Source organism: Vanessa tameamea, chromosome 11 (genome assembly GCF_037043105.1).
Source record: "Vanessa tameamea isolate UH-Manoa-2023 chromosome 11, ilVanTame1 primary haplotype, whole genome shotgun sequence".
Lineage (NCBI taxonomy): Eukaryota > Metazoa > Arthropoda > Insecta > Lepidoptera > Nymphalidae > Vanessa > Vanessa tameamea.
In genome coordinates, this window is record NC_087319.1 from 23,097 (window position 1) to 40,427 (window position 17,331).

The 17,331-nt window shown below is 44.4% G+C and overlaps 3 protein-coding genes across 3 annotated transcripts; 1 reads left to right on the top strand and 2 right to left on the bottom strand.

The window, feature by feature from the left end:
- Positions 1 to 703: 703 nt before the first annotated feature.
- LOC113400955 (uncharacterized) lies at positions 704 to 6,869 on the bottom strand. Its single transcript, XM_064216260.1, has 15 exons — positions 6,653 to 6,869; positions 6,373 to 6,580; positions 5,392 to 5,575; positions 4,922 to 5,081; positions 4,299 to 4,460; positions 4,069 to 4,223; positions 3,779 to 3,988; positions 3,507 to 3,705; positions 2,468 to 2,810; positions 2,233 to 2,380; positions 1,966 to 2,151; positions 1,755 to 1,899; positions 1,216 to 1,362; positions 989 to 1,152; positions 704 to 873 (listed from the first exon to the last, which is right to left on the bottom strand). The coding sequence occupies exons 1-15, from the start codon at positions 6,711 to 6,713 to the stop codon at positions 742 to 744; spliced, it is 2,604 nt and encodes an 867-aa protein (XP_064072330.1). The 5' UTR covers positions 6,714 to 6,869; the 3' UTR covers positions 704 to 741.
- A 3,106-nt stretch (positions 6,870 to 9,975) lies between these two features.
- On the top strand, positions 9,976 to 16,074 carry Mocs1 (Molybdenum cofactor synthesis 1). The gene is made up of 10 exons (XM_026640464.2): positions 9,976 to 10,475; positions 10,600 to 10,711; positions 10,868 to 11,035; positions 11,519 to 11,682; positions 11,751 to 11,835; positions 11,908 to 11,971; positions 12,060 to 12,198; positions 13,315 to 13,425; positions 13,657 to 13,777; positions 14,823 to 16,074. The coding sequence occupies exons 1-10, from the start codon at positions 10,365 to 10,367 to the stop codon at positions 15,497 to 15,499; spliced, it is 1,752 nt and encodes a 583-aa protein (XP_026496249.2). The 5' UTR covers positions 9,976 to 10,364; the 3' UTR covers positions 15,500 to 16,074.
- A 209-nt stretch (positions 16,075 to 16,283) lies between these two features.
- LOC113400800 (prefoldin subunit 2) lies at positions 16,284 to 17,222 on the bottom strand. The gene is made up of 3 exons (XM_026640465.2): positions 16,877 to 17,222; positions 16,626 to 16,767; positions 16,284 to 16,538 (listed from the first exon to the last, which is right to left on the bottom strand). Exons 1-3 carry the CDS (start codon positions 17,008 to 17,010, stop codon positions 16,386 to 16,388), a joined length of 429 nt encoding a protein of 142 aa, XP_026496250.1. The 5' UTR covers positions 17,011 to 17,222; the 3' UTR covers positions 16,284 to 16,385.
- Positions 17,223 to 17,331: the final 109 nt, after the last annotated feature.

Below are 17,331 nucleotides of genomic sequence, written 5' to 3' on the forward strand. Positions count from 1 at the left end.
AGTAATTTAAACACTTCTATCGGTTCTGTCACATCGCCATTAATAGTACAACATCGGAATTAAAGTTTATTCAATGTGGCTGTGACGTCAACGCATTACGTGATACCCCTATGATATTGGAGTTTTACGACCAAACAAAAAAACCAATCAAATACATTCATTTATTTACTTAGCCCCAGGATATATTTCTTTTTCATTTCAATAATTCTATCCTATAACATTATCTGAGATATTGTTACATAGATACTAGCGGGTCAATAACTTACCACCAAAATAGGTCAAACGTTGCCGTTCGTACTATACATTCACAAAATTATTAACCTAAAGTAATGCCGGCTGAAGTCAAAGGGGACTGCGCGGGGAGCGGGTAAAAATTTAACTTTTTTATTATTCGTCTATTTATTAATACAATTATTTTATTAGCTTTCAATTAACGGTTATTAATCGTCGTTTCATTTAATGCAATAACGTCGGCGTCACTCTGTATATCGTCTGCGTTAAATTCGATAACCTGTTTTCTTTCTGTATATTCTGAAATTCACTTCGGGTTGGATAGACGTGAGAACGTAACGAGGAGTAGCCCCGCGGCAAACATGACCCTCGTCGTGCTCTGGGTCGAAACCCGTTTGACCGCTCTTTAATAGACTTTAACAGGTAAGGAGAAAATAACAATATTCAGTGGAAACTGAATAAGGCGGGGTCGGAGGTACGAAATGAAAGGCAGAGCGAGGAGGTGACAGTTCATATATTGGCGTCGTCGAGCGCGCGCAGCTCGTCGGGCAGCGCGTGCAGGCGCAGCGCGCGCTCCAGCAGCGCGTCCGCCAGCGCGCCCGCCGCGTCGCCGCACCACGCCGCGCCGCGCACGTGCAGCCACTGTCGACGGGAAGGGCGCACGTCAGGCACTCGCTCGACACCGGTGGGAGCGCGCAACGGGCCCGTCCGCCGAGACGACGAGCTCGCGTCGCGTAGTGAACGTCGAAACGTTTACCTTGTGCGCCGGTGCGGCGTCCAGCGCGGCGTACAGCGCGGCCGGCAGGCGCGGCGCCGGCGCGCGCGCCTCGCACTCCACGCGCGCGCTCCACGCCAGCGCGCCGCCCGCGCCGCCCGCGCCGCGCGTGGCCCGCCGCGTCGCGCGCGCCGCCCGCTGCGCCTCTGTGCCGACGGGTGGTTAGCGAGCGCCTCGGGACCCGTGTCGCCGTCGCGGCCGGTACTCACCGAGCGGCGCGAAGTCGGCTCGCAGCGCGGCCAGCAGCGCGGGCAGCAGCGACGCCACGGCGCCCACGTCGCTCCGCGGCGCCAGCGCGCGCAGACGCTCCTCGTGGGACTGCTCGCCACGCGCCCAGAGCGGCGCACCCGCGCTGGCTGTAAACATGGTTATTATTTGGAGGGTATAATATAGTTTTTACCGTCGCCACTATATTTGTATGTTCTTATTTGTTAATATTAGGGAAATTTATGTTGCTGTTATGCTTGAGTGAGTACATACATTTGGGTAAGAGTGGGAGTCTAAACAAGTCTTCTGGCATAACGGCGCGTGCATATTTTGCTTTATTGTTCACGTACACTTTAATTTGTCAAACAAATAAACTCACGTTACTGTTCACTTGTCAGATTTTTCCGAACCGGTGGTAGTGTTTAATGTGACCATCAATAAGAAAGTGTAATGCTTCTATGTTGAATAAAGGAATTTGAGTTTGTGAGTGATACTAAAGGGTTTCAATATATTTTATAGTTTTATCGTGAAACAAAAATACCGAGAGCGAGATAAGCGTTGTCGGGGAACAGCGGAGACAGAAGACGCGCAGTGAGCGCCGCGCGACCCTCGGCCGCCGCCGCCGCCGTCAGCGCGCACGCGCTCTCCTCGCAGTAGCGGCTGGCGTCCCCGCGCCCCTGCGCCGCCTGCAACGAGCACTCGGTGAGCGAGGCGGGCGGGAGGCGCCCGCAGCACAGCAGCGCCGGACTCACCGCTCGCAGCGCGGCGTCGCGCACGGCCCGCAGCAGCTCGGCGCGGCGCGGCGGCGGCGCCAGCAGCGCCCGCGCGCGCGCCCACTCGCCCGCGCCCGGCAGCAGCGCCGCGCCCGCGCCCTCCGAGCCCTCCGCACCCTCGCCCGCCGCCGCCTCGCTCTCCACCGACGCGCACTGCCTCTCGCACTGCTCGACATGAGCGGTCGGTTAATTCAAACCGATTCGATCCGAAGCGAGGTGGCATCACGACACCGACGATCGACTCACCGTCTGCAGCGCGGCGTCGAGGTCTTCCGGCGACGGTGCCACGAGCCGGGACGGAGGCGCACGACCGAGGACGGCACAGACGAGCGCACACGCTCCCTCCTCACTCGGCTGCCCTCCGTCGCTCGTCGCACTGACCTCGCACACGGCTCTGTAACGCCATATGTCCTCGTCGAGTCATAAATTCTAATAGTGAATCATCGACCCGACTACGAGCCCCACGACGTCGAGCGGCGACCTGGCGACGTAGAGCGCGTGGTGCGGCGGGCAGGCGGCGTCGAGCAGCGCGGCGCGCAGGGCGCGGCCCGCCACGCGCAGCGCGGCCTCGCGCCCCGCCGCCAGCAGCTCGACGCGCGCGAACTCGGCGAAGGGCAGCGGCGAGGCGCAGTCGAGGCGGCGCAGCAGCGCGCGCGCCTCGCTGCGGATCCGCGCCGCCTCCGCGCGCGCCTCGGCCTCGCCGCCCGCCGCCAGCAGCAGCGCGTGCAGCCAGCGCAGGCGCCAGCACACGAGCGCCGCCCGGGCCCAGCCGCGCGCCCGCGCGCAACACGTCTCCCACAGGGCGTTCACCCAGCTCAGGTAACCTGCGGTAGGCCGACTACGATTTGATGTTTCCGCCATTCTGTAGTGTCTACGTGTCGACGAGGTGGACCTCGTTTATTAGATAAAGGATAAAATAATAAATATAGTATCAGCAATTATCCCAACGACGACACGACTGCCCTCACACCTGCTCATAAAAAGAGCAGCAGGACCGCCGGGCGGCCACTTCGATCCGGGCCTCCGTCGCGTACACATCGGTCGTATTTCTTTATCACGTTAGCGTTAGGCTAATTTCTGCTTCTGGTTCCTAAAAATAGTATGTCTGATGATGACGAAGATGAATCTCTCGAGACCAGTTTGCAGTCGGCGTAAGTCATGGAAGCGCCCGAAAGACGCTTCGTTCAGAACTTGATTACGAAACATTGTCTTCTCTACTATGCAACATTTAGAATGGTGACAAATAATTCTAAATAAAAGTTAAAATCATTGGCGTGATGTTAAACCGTAAAAAGGAACTTCATGATGGTTTCTGAATCACCCGAGCGTTTGGTTCGCACTTCGCCCCAAGTTGAGAATTTGTGTTTTATTGCAACTACCACGTCGGAGTAATAAGTATCACCCGGATCTACGGAAGTGTTTTCTGGATTGTGAGTGTACACGTGGTTCAGAAGAAATAAGTTCAAGAAACAAAAAGACATGCATTTCGATATACAGAGAGGATCTCTCGAGTGACTGACCCGTGTCGTCCGAGAAGTAGTGCGGCGGGTCCAGCAGAAGCGCCAGCAGACGACGAGCGAGCTCGGGCGGGACGCGCGCGGGGTGCGCGGCGGGAAGCGAGTGCGCCTCGCGCAGCAGCGGCAGCAGCGCCTCGCCGCCGTCCGCCGCCGCGTCGCCCGCCCAGCGCGCCGCCCACTGCGTGCCCGGCAACAGCGGCACCTGCGGACGTCGCGCCCGCGTCAGATCGCAAGCGCCCGCGGAGTCGAAACGAGGCCGATGCTCCGGGACGTACCTTAGCGAGCAGCAGCAGGCGCACGGAGAGCTGCAACAGCTCGTCGTCGGCGGCGACGGGCAGCAGCAGGTCGGCCACGTCGTGCGGCAGCGGCGTGCGCTGCGGGTCGGGCGAGCGCGCGGCGGGCGGCGCGGGGCGCCAGTGCGCGGCGGCGCGCGCGCGCTCCACGCGCACCCACCTCGTGCTCAGCGGCAGCCCGCTGGCCGCGACCTGCGGGCGGCGCGAGCGCGTGAACGTCTCCGACACCACTGCCTGCTGCGGGGAGGGGGCAGTCGGGAGGCGGGTCTCACTTTGTCCTCGAGATCGCGCAGTCGCCGCTCGGAGCGCTCGCGGAGATCCGGGTCGTCGGGCGGGGGAAAGGCCGCGGACGCGTAGTTCATGGCGACCACGAGCTCGACGGACATGACGAGCCTCTCCCAGAGCCCGGCGGCGCGCAGATAGGACCCTACGGCACGGAAGCGATCGTGTGGTATATCCGCCGCTCGTATGATCCCAGGTAGTGATCGCCGTGTCGTCTCACCGATGCAGTAGAAGATGCGCGGGTAGGCCTGCGGCAGCGCGCGGGTGTCGGCGAGCGCGGCGCAGGCGGCGGCTGTGAGCTGCGCGGGGTCGCCGCCGGGCGCGGCCGCCAGCGCGCTCAGCAGGCGCTCCCATAGCTCCATCCGCACGTCCACCGACTTTTCTGTGGAGTACCGAGCTTTGAATTTTAAAAATATCAATGTTTCTTTCTATTTTATTAAAAAAATTCCGTTTTGAGTGTCGGCCAAGTTGTCACCGCAACTAGAACTAAATCTATAATAATATATCTAATCACAGAGACTATTAACTAATCGCACGGAATATGTAAATCTAGCTCGACTATCCGAACTCCTTCTTCGACTATATAAACAGGTTCCGTTACAGATAACACTTAACACTGAGATCTGAAATAATATCCGATAACTAGCATCAAGCATGTTGGCGTAGCATGACATTGGAATTATTTTGATCGCTTTACAAAAACTACTATGGATTCGCATTAATTATATTCAAACGTAATTACTTAGAAAAACGACAAATTGACATATACAAAGTCAAATAATATCAGTTGGTAATCTAAGTCTGACATTTCAACGGGTATAATAGAGAGAGCTCCAGGCTCACCCGCGGCCAGCATGTCGCGCAGGCGCTCGAGGTACGCGTGCGGCGACAGCGCGGCCCGCAGCGCGCACAGGCGGCGCGCGCGCAGGCGGCCCGAGCGCGGCGCGCGCTCCGCCGCCTCGCTCGCCGTCTCCAGCGCCGCGTCGGCGCCGCCGCACGCTTCCTGTTCCAATATGTATTGTAGCCCCGACGGCCCATCTTAAGGGAGACCAGCAAATTACGCAGGATATATTATAGTGCATCTGTGTTTGATCAAACAGTCACAAACAAAGGTGCGCTCTCATAATTCGATGGGACGGCGATCCACCGCGACGGGAAAGAGTTCAAACATCAAGATAATTCGGCATTTTTAATATTTTTTAATTTTATGTACCATCTTCGGTAACTCCAAAGTGACTAAGGCTCGCGGGGCCGATTGAAAATATCCATGGGTAAACATACGTATAAGAAATGAAATGAAACGGCTAAGGCACCTGAAAATCGATAAAGCGTTCCCAGAGTAAGACGTCCTGCGGGTCCCGCGCCACGAGCAGGCGGTAGGCGGACACGCGCTCGGCGACGGCGGGCGCGTCTGGCGCGTCCGTCGCGCGGCGTGAGTAGTAGCGTCTCTTGCGTTCGCGCGCCGCGCCCACAGACCGCGGCCTGACGCATTCGTATCTGTAATAAAAACTCTTATTTGTATTCTGCAACTAGCACTAGCCCATCATATAGATAATAAAGTTATATAGATGTTTAGGGTATCTGGACATTTTACTACTAACACTTATTGATTATAACTCTACTTAACTTCGAAGATTAAAGGATACCATGGACTAGCAAAAAAGAGATCTTAAAGATCATACCAACGTATCACACACATGAGACAAGCCAACTATAGCACATTGCTACTATACATTTATTAGAACAAACAGGTTTATGGAACACCAGAATAACATTTTGTCATGTATCTTCGGCTAAAACATTCTGTGGAATATGAAACATCTTCTGGTACAGTATTATCGGTTGAGTGCTTTTATCATTGAGAACACAACAAAAAATGTCTCACTTATTTATATAGATTTTGTACCTTCAGTGGTCTAAACATTATTTGAGAACAGTATTCCAATGATGTGTCAGTGCAAAAATGAAACATTGTTTTAATACCTACTTGTAAATTAAAATGTAAAACAGTCATTTTTCTGTTTTTCAAGGCATTTTGTATAACTAAACAGAAATAAATATTAAGCAGGCAAGATAATTCCACTTAAGACTGAACAAAAACAGTTTTCAAGCAGTTCAGGCATTTACATAACAGCTGATATTTCTTGGTTTATGTGAAATAGGGTTGTGCACACCTAATCCTATAATGCCCTGCAGTAAACTTCCACAAAGATTATTATGGATACCTTGTTTATATACCCACTGCAGGGTCTATAAGTAATATCATAATATTTTAAAAATAGAAAGAAACTTACTGAGGTCTCCCAGGATAGTAAAGAGTAGAAACCCGTAGATTCCCGCGGTCTAGCTTACGATCGATGTAGAACTCTTCGTCGCTTTGAACTTGATGAGTAATTTTGGAAGCATTCGATAGATTTTCTCTTGCTTTATCATCTTCTGAATCACTGGCTAACAACTGCGATTCTGTAGATTCTGCTTGATAATCTATTGTCGCTAATTGTTCTAAAAATATAAACAATAAATAAATAAAATAACACTTACACAACTAAAACTATAGAACAATTAAAAGTTAACCTGCGTCTTCAATATTTATATTTTCCACTTCTTGAGATGTATAAGCTGGGAAAAGAGCCATTTGCGTTTATTTATTATGATTATTTTTCAACAAATAATTAAGAAATGATCACAATAACATTCTTTAGTGTACTCTTGTATTTGTTTTCGTAAGTCCCATTCCCAATAACATTTGAAGTAAATGGTAATTGCATTTGCATTTCCAAATTGCTACTGTCAAGACGTGACAGTGTCAAGTAAAATGTAGTTAATAGTTATGAATGCTCTTTTTGTCAATTTGCTATTCTAGTCTATGGACTATATAGTTTAGGGTAAGAAGAGGTGTTTGAAAATTGTCCATCGAAATGCGCTAAATAAAGGTGGGATACTTTCCCACTTTAAAGTTACACACTGTTACAAATTTTGCAGCATTCAAGGTTTTCGTCGCTTAAATGTGCCAAAAACAAGACACTCATTCGAAATAGATCAAAAATAGTTGAACAGCCCAGTTCAACACAAAAAACCATTCATATTTATAAATTTTAATTCAACAATTAATTTAGTAAAATTTGGCTATTTTATTTTAAAAACATGAGTTTGAATGATTATAATAATATACATATAATATTATTGAGAATAAAACGTACAAATACTTCCAGATATTCTAGATGCGATAAATTATATAAGTCGAATATTATAAGCATCATATATGACATCGAGACATATTTTACATGGTAGGTTTTTGAAAGTCGTTCTAAAATAAAAGCAATATCTACTTAAAATTAGTTTTAAAACTAGATTAATAACTGAGAGTTATTCTGTAATACTGGCTTTAGAACTAAACTCGTAGTATTTTAATCGATTAATCGTGTAACTTTAAAGTTTACAGTATTTAACCTAATCGTATTAGAATTTTGTGCTTTAAAAAATTAACGTGCTTATTTAAAAAAAAACACTATTTTATTAAATGCTTATCGTTTAAACGCCCATCTCTACATATAATTTCTATAACTCTATTCCAATGGGAATAGGAGAAAAGATAAATAAACAACTTTGACCTTGAATTGACATGACATTTTAGTGACACTAGTGAGGGAAAATTATTGAGTGAATGGGTAAAGAATGCTAAGGAACGATATATTTTATTGGTTTTACGTAATTTTTTAAATAAAATTTATATAAATTGCAAGAAAGGTACAGTCGGAGTAAGAAAAGGTTCGTCACCTTAAGATCTATTTTCGTGTGCTGTGCATGTGCTACTAATATTATAAACACGAAAGTTTTTGTGTATGGATCTGGCAGATTTCTCTGAGGTATGGATGGATTTTTGTTACTCTTTCACGTAAAAATTACTGACGGTTTTGGATAAAATTTGACACAGATAGAATATGTACTGGAATAACATATAGGATACTTTTTATACCGGGCAAACATAAAATCTCTCGGGAACGCGGGTGAAACCACAGGACGGAAGTAGTAAATAAAATAGTAAAAATAAATAGTAATTATGGTAAAATTTATTCATTTAAACAAATCTTATTTATTTTATTAAAAGTGATCCAACAAGGCGAGAGTATATGTCGATTCCTCTGAAGCCCTCCCAGACACTTCGCAATGTTCTACGACTGCTTTGGTTCTATCGTTATTATTTAATCACCGCTGCACCATCAAACCCCATACATTTTCGATAGGGTTTATCCGCCGCTTTTGCAGGCCAAGGAATCACCGCCACTTCCCGGTGCCGATGGACCACTCATCACACGTCACATTACATTAACGGTCACTTAAATTAACGGCGGAATAATATTACAATCGTTTTTATTCTAAGTTTGCAAGATATTGCAAGAAAGTATATGACACTGACAGACTATCTCATATTTACAAAATAATTTAAATCTAGGCCATAAAAAAGTTTTTATTTTGATATGACACTAGACGTAGTCCAAAGATGTTACACTATTTTGAACCAAGTTATCATACTATGTTGATTTAATTTTCTATTCAGTTGTCTGTTTAGCGCTTTAGATTCAAAAGGTATTAAGAGTTTACGACTTGATTGAGGAATGAATTTGAAAACTGACGAAGGTTTTCTTACTCTGACTGTACATATTAAAATTTTTAGATAGCAGCATTTTTAGGCTTAAATAAAAATAAGGTCGTTAGTTTTGATTTGGATCGTGGTATTTCGCAAATAGCCTTACTAACTTATAAAGAGGTAGTTATTTTCAGTGATAAGTCATAGAAACACACTCACAATTTCATATATATGAATAGATTTTTATTCCATCATTAATAAAAAGAAACATTGTATGTTTCAATAATGAAGTGGCATTTTCAAGACATATGACGTATTTTATAATACTAAGGTTTTGAATAAATAAAATTTTATATATCTTCCAAAGAAACTCTTACTTTATCTTATATCTACAACGACTTTGACCTTGAAATACATTTCTTAGCATTAATTTTTTTAAAAAAAAAAACAAAATGTAATTAAAAATAACATCTTATCTTAATCTTCAAACCGAAAAAGTAATGTTCAATCAGCGTAGGCCGTGTTGATGGCAAATCAAAAATCAGTAGGCAAAAGCAAAAGGTCGTAAATACTAAATCGGTTACAATTACAGTTCGCTTAAACAAAGCCAGGTCGTAAGAAAAAAACTTTTGATAATTACGAATAATATCTTACTTTTGTATTATGTTGCTTTGTATAAAACTGATCTATATTTTAAGATTTTTTATTTCTGTAAAATGAATTAATTCCTTTAAATTTTTTGTCTATTCCTTACTATATAAAATAATAACATTTTTATCGAACAATATGTAACTTTCTATATTTCTATATTATATTATAATCCATATTATTTACCATATATAATATACCAATTAAATAAATATATATTTTAAAAAAAAATCTGAACTGCATGTTAAAACTAAAATAATATATTTTTTATCTGTATACATTTATTCATTCTCCATTCGTTTAGCGAACATCCTTAGTGAGGCCTCCATTTTAATTGTTCGTTCATCGAAAAATGGCGTTTTGAATGTCGGCAAAACTGTTTTCGTTACTTTGAAAGTCAAATTTAAGTGGATTTACATAGTTAAGTGAAATATTGTTATATTAAAAGTGAAGGTATATTAATCAAGAACTGTGTGTAGTAAATCATAAAGCGGACTTAACAACGAAACACTCGTGATATTGAAAAGTACGGTTTGTTTTGGTTCTTTCCTATTCCCATTGGAATAGAGTATACAGGACATGTGACAATATTTAAAAACTTTGGACGCAACTTGTCAATTATTGTCATAAAATACAACAAAAACAAATGACTCCTGACATCTGACTCATGACACTTCAGTCAATTCACAATTGTGTACGTAAACATATCAGACATTCGCATATGAACAAACTTTAGTGCCGATAACTCCTTGCAGAAAGTAATTGTAAAGAAGTAATTGAGCCATAGCAAGACGAAATATTTTTATTTAATTTCGAGATTCCTTAATTATTGTAATAGCCACGTTGTGCTTAATTTGTTATCATTGATCTTGAGAATCTATTAAAATAGAATGGTTGGTTACATTAACGAAATTATTAACTAATATCATTAACAAATTTAGTGCGCACATAGTGTTCTGTACTTCTGTTTGCACTTTTTGATTAATTTACTACAGGCACTTGCATAACATTCTTATGTGACTTTTTTAAATTATCTCTATTAGTAAATACATGATGGGTTACAATAATAAAATGAAGTTAATGTTCGGAACAAAACATTTTATAAACGGGAGAATTTTTTCAAATAGTTTTTTTAACGGGCAGCGGCTAACACACACTAATGTAAGTAGAAATTTAAATACTATATTTTGATGTTTTTTTTTATTTAAAAAATGATTTGTGAAAATTAGCGTTTACTATTCAGTATCTTGTTGTAATGCGTCTTAATTATTGCTATACCTTTCAGATCCAAACGGACAATCAATCAAGTGATAGTAAAGTGGCTCCGCTTGTAGACTTGTATGGTCGCCAACATAACTATCTCCGAATATCTCTGACTGAGCGCTGTAACTTGAGATGTAAGAGTAATGCTTAGTACTTAGTATTTGCAACCTTACTACTTTTTAAGTTGTGTTGTGTGTTTTTTAAATTTCTATTACGAGGACCAATAATAAACAGATAAAATAAAGAGAGTCATAGTTCCAGACTCATTAAAGAATGCCATGCATATATAGGTCAATACTGTATGCCGGCGGAGGGCGTGCCGCTCAGTGCGCGCGATGCGCTGCTGTCTCGCGCCGAGCTGCTCCGCCTGGTGCACGTGTTCGCCGAGCTCGGCGTCAACAAGCTGCGGCTCACGGGCGGAGAGCCCTCCGTGCGCTCCGACCTTGTCGACATTGTCCGTACGTATCTGTGTGTGCTGTGTCAAAATGTATCTTTGGATAGTATTTGCATTAAAGACAAATATGATGTCATTCAAATTAATGTGGCGCTCGTCGGGGTCGTCTCTTATCTCTGACCGAATTGACCTCTATGCTTGGTTTAGAAAAAAAAACTTATTGTAGATTTTACTCTAAGTATCAAAAATAGATACGAAACAATCATTCATTATGTTCCAATTGTCGGTTCATATTATGTTATTATTACTTATGTTTCTCTTTACAGCTGATTACAGATGAAATATCGATTTAATCATAGTTCATTCGTACTAGAGTCAATAAAAGAATAAAATAAAAATAATGAAACCCGGCCTGCTGCGGCCCGCAGCTTCGTTGTTTACTTCGAAGACAATAATCGACCGTGTGACATAATACAGCAGTATGCGTCGCCAATTCTTTTTTCTTGGCTACGAATGGCCCAATAAAGAGTGCGTGTGTCGCGCGCAGAGGAGCTGAGCGGCGTGCCGGGCGTGCGCACGCTGGCCATGACGAGCAACGGGCTGGCGCTCGCGCGGCGCCTGCCCGCGCTGCAGCGCGCCGGCCTGCGCGCGCTCAACCTGTCGCTGGACTCGTTGCGCCCGGCGCGCTTCGAGAGCATGGCGCGCCGACCGGTGCGTGCCCGACCCCCGCGCCGCGCCGCTCGCCCGACGTCTAATGAGCCCGTTCCTTTGACCGCCAGGGCCTCCCGAGGGTGCTGGCGAGTATGGACCTGGCGTTGCAGCTCGGCTTCGACTCCGTCAAAGTCAACACCGTTCTCATGAAAGGTAATCGATCGAGAGGGACGAGCGTCCGCTCGGTAGTTTATTTCGATAATTCAACGATCGATATCTTTCAAGGTTTCAACGACGACGAAATCTCGGATTTCGTAGAATTGACTCGGGAGCGTGAAATCGACGTCAGGTACGTCACGTCCGAATATCGAATTGCCTTAAAAGGAATCCAACTCGAGTCCCGTCGAGAAAGCTCCAACGTTCTCTCGTCGATGCAGATTCATCGAGTTCATGCCGTTCTCCGGCAACCGCTGGCAGGACGAGCGGCTCGTGAGCGAGCGCGACGCGCTGGCGGCGGCGCGGCGCGCGCACCCGCGCCTCGCGCGCGCCGCGGACGCCGCGTGCCGCACGGCCACGGTGAGTGCCGAGGGCCGACTTTGGAACTGCTGCCTCCGTACGAGTTTGTGTATATACTGTGTGTGCGTCTCTGTTCCAGCCTATAAACAATTAGGGAGTAGCCATAGAATTAAATGAAACAATAGAAATTCTGAAGTCATCGTCAAAAGTGTGAAATAAACAAATATCAATTTATAATCTATTCGGTAAAATTAGTTTAGTTACCTGTAAAAAGGCAACGTCGCGCAGCGTCGTCATCGACACCTACGTCGGTTAAGAGGACCACAGGAGCTAAACGCAAGTTTTATAATGCATAAAAGTATATGATCTATTGCAGTAGACAAAAAAATATATGATAATCTTCAGGATATGTGCTAGTTCGATAGTGTTTTGATAACGTAATATAATTAATTTGATGCGATTTAAAAAAATTACAAAGGTACCGGATATTCAAATTTTCAAAAAAAAAACGTATGCATGTTGCTTAAACGCCGTGTACGCTGTACAGACGGTGCCCGCCAAGGCCTGATGCTATACAGACGGTCGATAATTTTAATAATTGTTTCAATTTTCTTATCGTAAATATTATTCTTTCTTTTGAATAAATCATTTAAGTTCATATCGCGTCGTAGTAATTAGGAACTTGTTTTGTTATTGATTTTCTTGTGTAAATTATGCGAAATAAATGAAACCCGTGAGGAAGACTAAAAAAAATTCATGTAAATTAAACGACGAACATATGGAACAAACGTACCTATAAATTAACCTACGAATATATATTAAAAGGTAAGAGTATTTTATTAGTAAATGTTTATTTTTTAATAAACTATGAATATTGGAAACGTCTATTAGAAAAAAGTGCATGTTAGTGAGTGTTCTCTAAGGAATAGTGCGCGGTCACATCAGACCGCACTGCACCGTACTCGTGGTTCGATCGCACTCAATTCTCTCTAATGTAATACTTAGGGTGTTATTGTGGTTAAATTCAAGTTCAAAGACCGCAGACACCTTTAGACTGACGTGTAATGAACGGTGATAATTCCATTCACCTCCGGTTCGGGATCGAGTCTCAAAATATCGAATGTGTGGCCGATTGAAGGGGCAATCGAATTCCGTAATTGTGCAATTTTTTCTCAGATGTGGCGCGTGCCGGGCTACGCAGGTCGGATAGGATTCATCTCCTCGATGACGAAACCATTCTGTTCGTCCTGTAATCGCTTGCGACTGACCGCCGATGGCAACCTCAAGGTAATCTCATGGGTTGAACCGAGAATGAGTAACTACTGCGCTGAAAGAATGTCGGAATATCTATTCTAGATGTATCGAGACTGAACCTCGAAATAGTATTATTTAAAAAAAGCTAAAGGATCTGTATGTCGATGATGAAAACGTGTCGTCCTCGGGAAACGAACTCACAGAGCACACTTATATTACTTGAGCGTTAAAGTTAAGACAAAAGTCCTCCTTGGCTGGGTGTAGGTGTGCCTGTTCGGGGAGGCGGAGACGAGCCTGCGCGAGGCGCTGCGCGGCGGCGCGAGCGACGCCGAGCTGCACGCGCTCGTGCGCGCCGCGCTGCGCCGCAAGCTGCCGCAGCACGCCGGTCAGTGCCGCGCCCTCGCCCCGCTCGCACTCGCACTCGCACTCGCACTCGCACTCGCACTCGCACTCGCACTCGCACTCGCACTCGCACTCACACTCACACTCCACCAAACACACCCACCGTGGTTACCGGAGGGATCTGAGAATTAAGTGTAAATGTGCCATGTGATTTGTGTCAAAACGTTTAATGTTCGTATCTGCACATGACGTGCCACTAGAGTGCGAGTTCGGCGCTTTCGGCGACAGGACCCTTGGGTCGACTTCCCGCAACGTTCCGGTACTTCGAGCTTTTCCAAATAAACAGTTTTGGACAGTTGCATTAAAATAAAAACCATTAGAGTAATGGGTACCTAATAGGCATTTATTGGAAACAAAATCAAATTCCAACATATCAAACATTAATTGTAAATTTAAAAAAATATAATTCCAAGCAATGTTAATTCTCAAAATCACGGTTTTTTTGTCACAATACAGTTTCATATTTATAAAGCGGACTTCATAATCATTGCATTGCATGCATAATGTTCGTACTGTCCACAAAAAAATACGTTTAGTTTTACTCAGACTCAAAGTAAGAAAAAATCCTGTATTTTCTTCCTTTTTTTGCAATAAATCATTAATTATTATTATTGCTTCGGCTGTAGGCAAGCGATAAAGTGTTCTTAGTCTCAGTATAATAATAGGTTAATAGAATACTAAGCGAATAAAAATCATTATAATCTTTTGTACCAGCCTAATATATATCACATTCATTTCATTTTGAAAAGCACGTCTCGCGTCCTTACCTGAAATCCCCGAGTCGTCTCATGTCTGTCAAACCTGATTTTACTAGCGCACTCATGGCCACACTACACGTGCACGGAGCGATTCATCTCATTGAATAGTGTCACACTCGCGACGGTTCAGAGCCGGTGAACGTTTATGCTCGGCCGTATTTTGTAGGCATGCAGAATCTCGCCCGCTCCAAGAACAGGCCGATGATTCTGATAGGCGGCTAGAAGGCGGCTCCCCCGCGCGTCCCCCCTCAGTTGGTGCAACGTTCACAGCGGCCCTCCCAGTCGCGCCTCGCCGCGCGCTCGCCCGCAACTACTGCACGAGCGCGCCCGAGCCGCCGCCCGCGCGCCGCCGCCCCCCCGCCTCCGAGCTCACGCACCTCGACGAGCACGGGCGCGCGCGAATGGTCGACGTGGGCGAGAAGCCCGTCACCGCGCGCGCCGCCGAGGCCGAGTGCTTCCTGGTGGTGGGCGCGCGCCTGCTGCGGCTGCTGCGCTCGGCGCGCCTGCCCAAGGGGGACGCGCTGACCGTGGCGCAGGTGGCCGGCGCGCTGGCGGCCAAGCGCACGGCCGACCTGATCCCGCTGTGTCACCCGCTGCCGCTGGAGCTGGCGCACGTGCGCGTGACGCTGCCGCGCGGCGAGCACGACGGCGGCGGACGGGTGCGCATCTGGTGCGAGACGCGCGCGACGGCGCGCACGGGCGTGGAGATGGAGGCGCTCACGGGCTGCGCGGTGGCGGCGCTCGCGCTCTACGACATGTGCAAGTCGGTAGACAAGGGCATGTCGATCACGGAGCTGCGCGTCGTGCGCAAGTCGGGCGGCAGCAGCACGTGGCCGACGGAGGGCAGCAGCGGGAAGGGAGGCGAGGGCCCGCATGTTCGCGCACACGACACCTCCCCGCTGCGACCGGACGAGACCTATGCACCGACTAATTTTATGTACTTCTAATTTTGTATTCCATATGTAGTAATGTAATATATTTTATAATTAGTAGTAATTGTCAATTCGCCCTTTTTAGGCGTGACTGTTATAATTATGTATGACTCTTTCTGGGTTTAATCACTTCCTCTCATATTCGCCCCCATAAAGATTGCAATAACAATACATTGGCCCTGTATACTGTTTTAAAATGGATACTGAGGTTTATAAAACTTCTATTAAATAACCTTGTTACAGCTTAAATTTTACTTTGGTAGTTTTTGAATTGTAATTATTTTTTGGAGTTGTAATGTTATTGAACATGGTGCTATAATACATATAAGTGGAACATTGCAGGAAACCTTTCTTTTTGTATAATTATATCTTTGTGTGAAATAATTTTATTTAATGTTTTTATATGTTAATTGAATAATTTGAATTTTATTTTTTTAACTTCTTAAATAAGCTAATGTGAGCATTTTGCAATTTTGTTTCAATAACAACTGGTTGTGTTGCACGAAGTAAAAAAATATTTTTTAATTCTGTAGTGTAAGAGAAGTTGATGCTTAGACATGGGAACTGTAAATGTGATGTACGTACTGACATACTGTACTATGAACATTGTAAAGGGGAATGTGATATTTTCATAGTACTGAGATAGGTTGGTGGTATGCTCATATCTGATATTAAGGTATATTTTTTAATATTGCAGGTATTTTATTAAATAAAAACAATTTAATATAAAAGAGTTTTAATATAAGACTTTCTTTGTGAAGGTTACTTCAAATAATTTAAGAAAAGGTATTCATACTAATACAAACTTCTTTAGGTGTATTTTATTATACAAATGCTGAAAGAAAATTAAGGTGATCTTAGTACAGAAAGAAATGTATTTAAATTTGTTAACCACGTATGATCAGCCGCTTGCAACAAGTACATTGGATTTAGCAGGTGCATCTTCTCGAGGAACCTCACTGGCGTTCTCTGAGCCCCTTTGAACCTTGATATCATGTTTTTCTATATAGTCATTGATTTCTTGTCCTTTTTTCGCTAGCTGCTCATGTAAAGCCTAAAACAAACGCAATCATTTTGAATGTGCTGGATGTTTCTAATATGATTTGATTACAGATCATAATATTAGAATATTTAAATGTACCTGCAGTACTTGTGGTAAGCGTTCTTTATTCCCTTCTAATTCTGGTAATACTTCTGCAACGGTGCGCTCTACCACAACACCTCCTACCATTCTGAAACATTTGCGACTAGGTTCCACTGCCTGTAGTGTCTCAATGACTATCCTGGTAAATTACATATATATTATTATCTCCAATTGGTTATTAAACTATTCTAGCATTGTATTACGTTGCAAATGGTGTTAAAAGAAATATACATTCATTAATAACTTACTTGTGCTCATTTAAATCCATCTCTAGTTCAGATATTTTATTGGCAAGCTGTCTTTGTTCGCTGCGTAAGTTTTGAAATCCCGCAAAAATTTCACTAGATTTTGCTTTACCGCCTTTGCCCGTAGTTTTAGCCATTTTGAGTTAAAATATTTGTGTGTGAGGTTAGGTTCCGCAAGTGCAGTGTTTTATACAATTAAATCTATACAATTTAATTTTACAGAGTAAGTATAAATTTTCAGTTAATAAATGCAATTTATTCTTATTAATCCTCAAGATATGAGATAAAGTGCTAACATTTGATACCTGACCTGCTAAATTTAGTAAAAACGATTATCAATATTGACAAATGACAATTTATGTCAACTTGACGTTAATTCTAACATTTATGTAAAGTGGCAATAATATGAAATTATTGAATAAAAGGGATAATAATATTCAATAAAAGATCTTAAATAT

Bases quoted from the DNA above. Each gene is read 5' to 3' on its own strand.
- LOC113400955 (XM_064216260.1), bottom strand. From the start codon at position 6,713: ATGGCTCTTTTCCCAGCTTATACATCTCAAGAAGTGGAAAATATAAAT. The intron at 6,581-6,652 runs GTTAACTTTTAA...TTATATTTTTAG, and splicing joins TATAAATATTGAAGACGCAG to AACAATTAGCGACAATAGAT. The intron at 3,706-3,778 runs GTACGTCCCGGA...CGACGTCCGCAG, and splicing joins GCCTGCTGCTGCTCGCTAAG to GTGCCGCTGTTGCCGGGCAC.
- Mocs1 (XM_026640464.2), top strand. From the start codon at position 10,365: ATGATGGGTTACAATAATAAAATGAAGTTAATGTTCGGAACAAAACAT. The intron at 10,712-10,867 runs GTAAGAGTAATG...ATGCATATATAG, and splicing joins TGAGCGCTGTAACTTGAGAT to GTCAATACTGTATGCCGGCG. The intron at 11,683-11,750 runs GTGCGTGCCCGA...TTTGACCGCCAG, and splicing joins AGAGCATGGCGCGCCGACCG to GGCCTCCCGAGGGTGCTGGC.
- LOC113400800 (XM_026640465.2), bottom strand. From the start codon at position 17,010: ATGGCTAAAACTACGGGCAAAGGCGGTAAAGCAAAATCTAGTGAAATT. The intron at 16,768-16,876 runs GTAAGTTATTAA...GTAATTTACCAG, and splicing joins ATGGATTTAAATGAGCACAA to GATAGTCATTGAGACACTAC. The intron at 16,539-16,625 runs GTACATTTAAAT...CGTTTGTTTTAG, and splicing joins GCTTACCACAAGTACTGCAG to GCTTTACATGAGCAGCTAGC.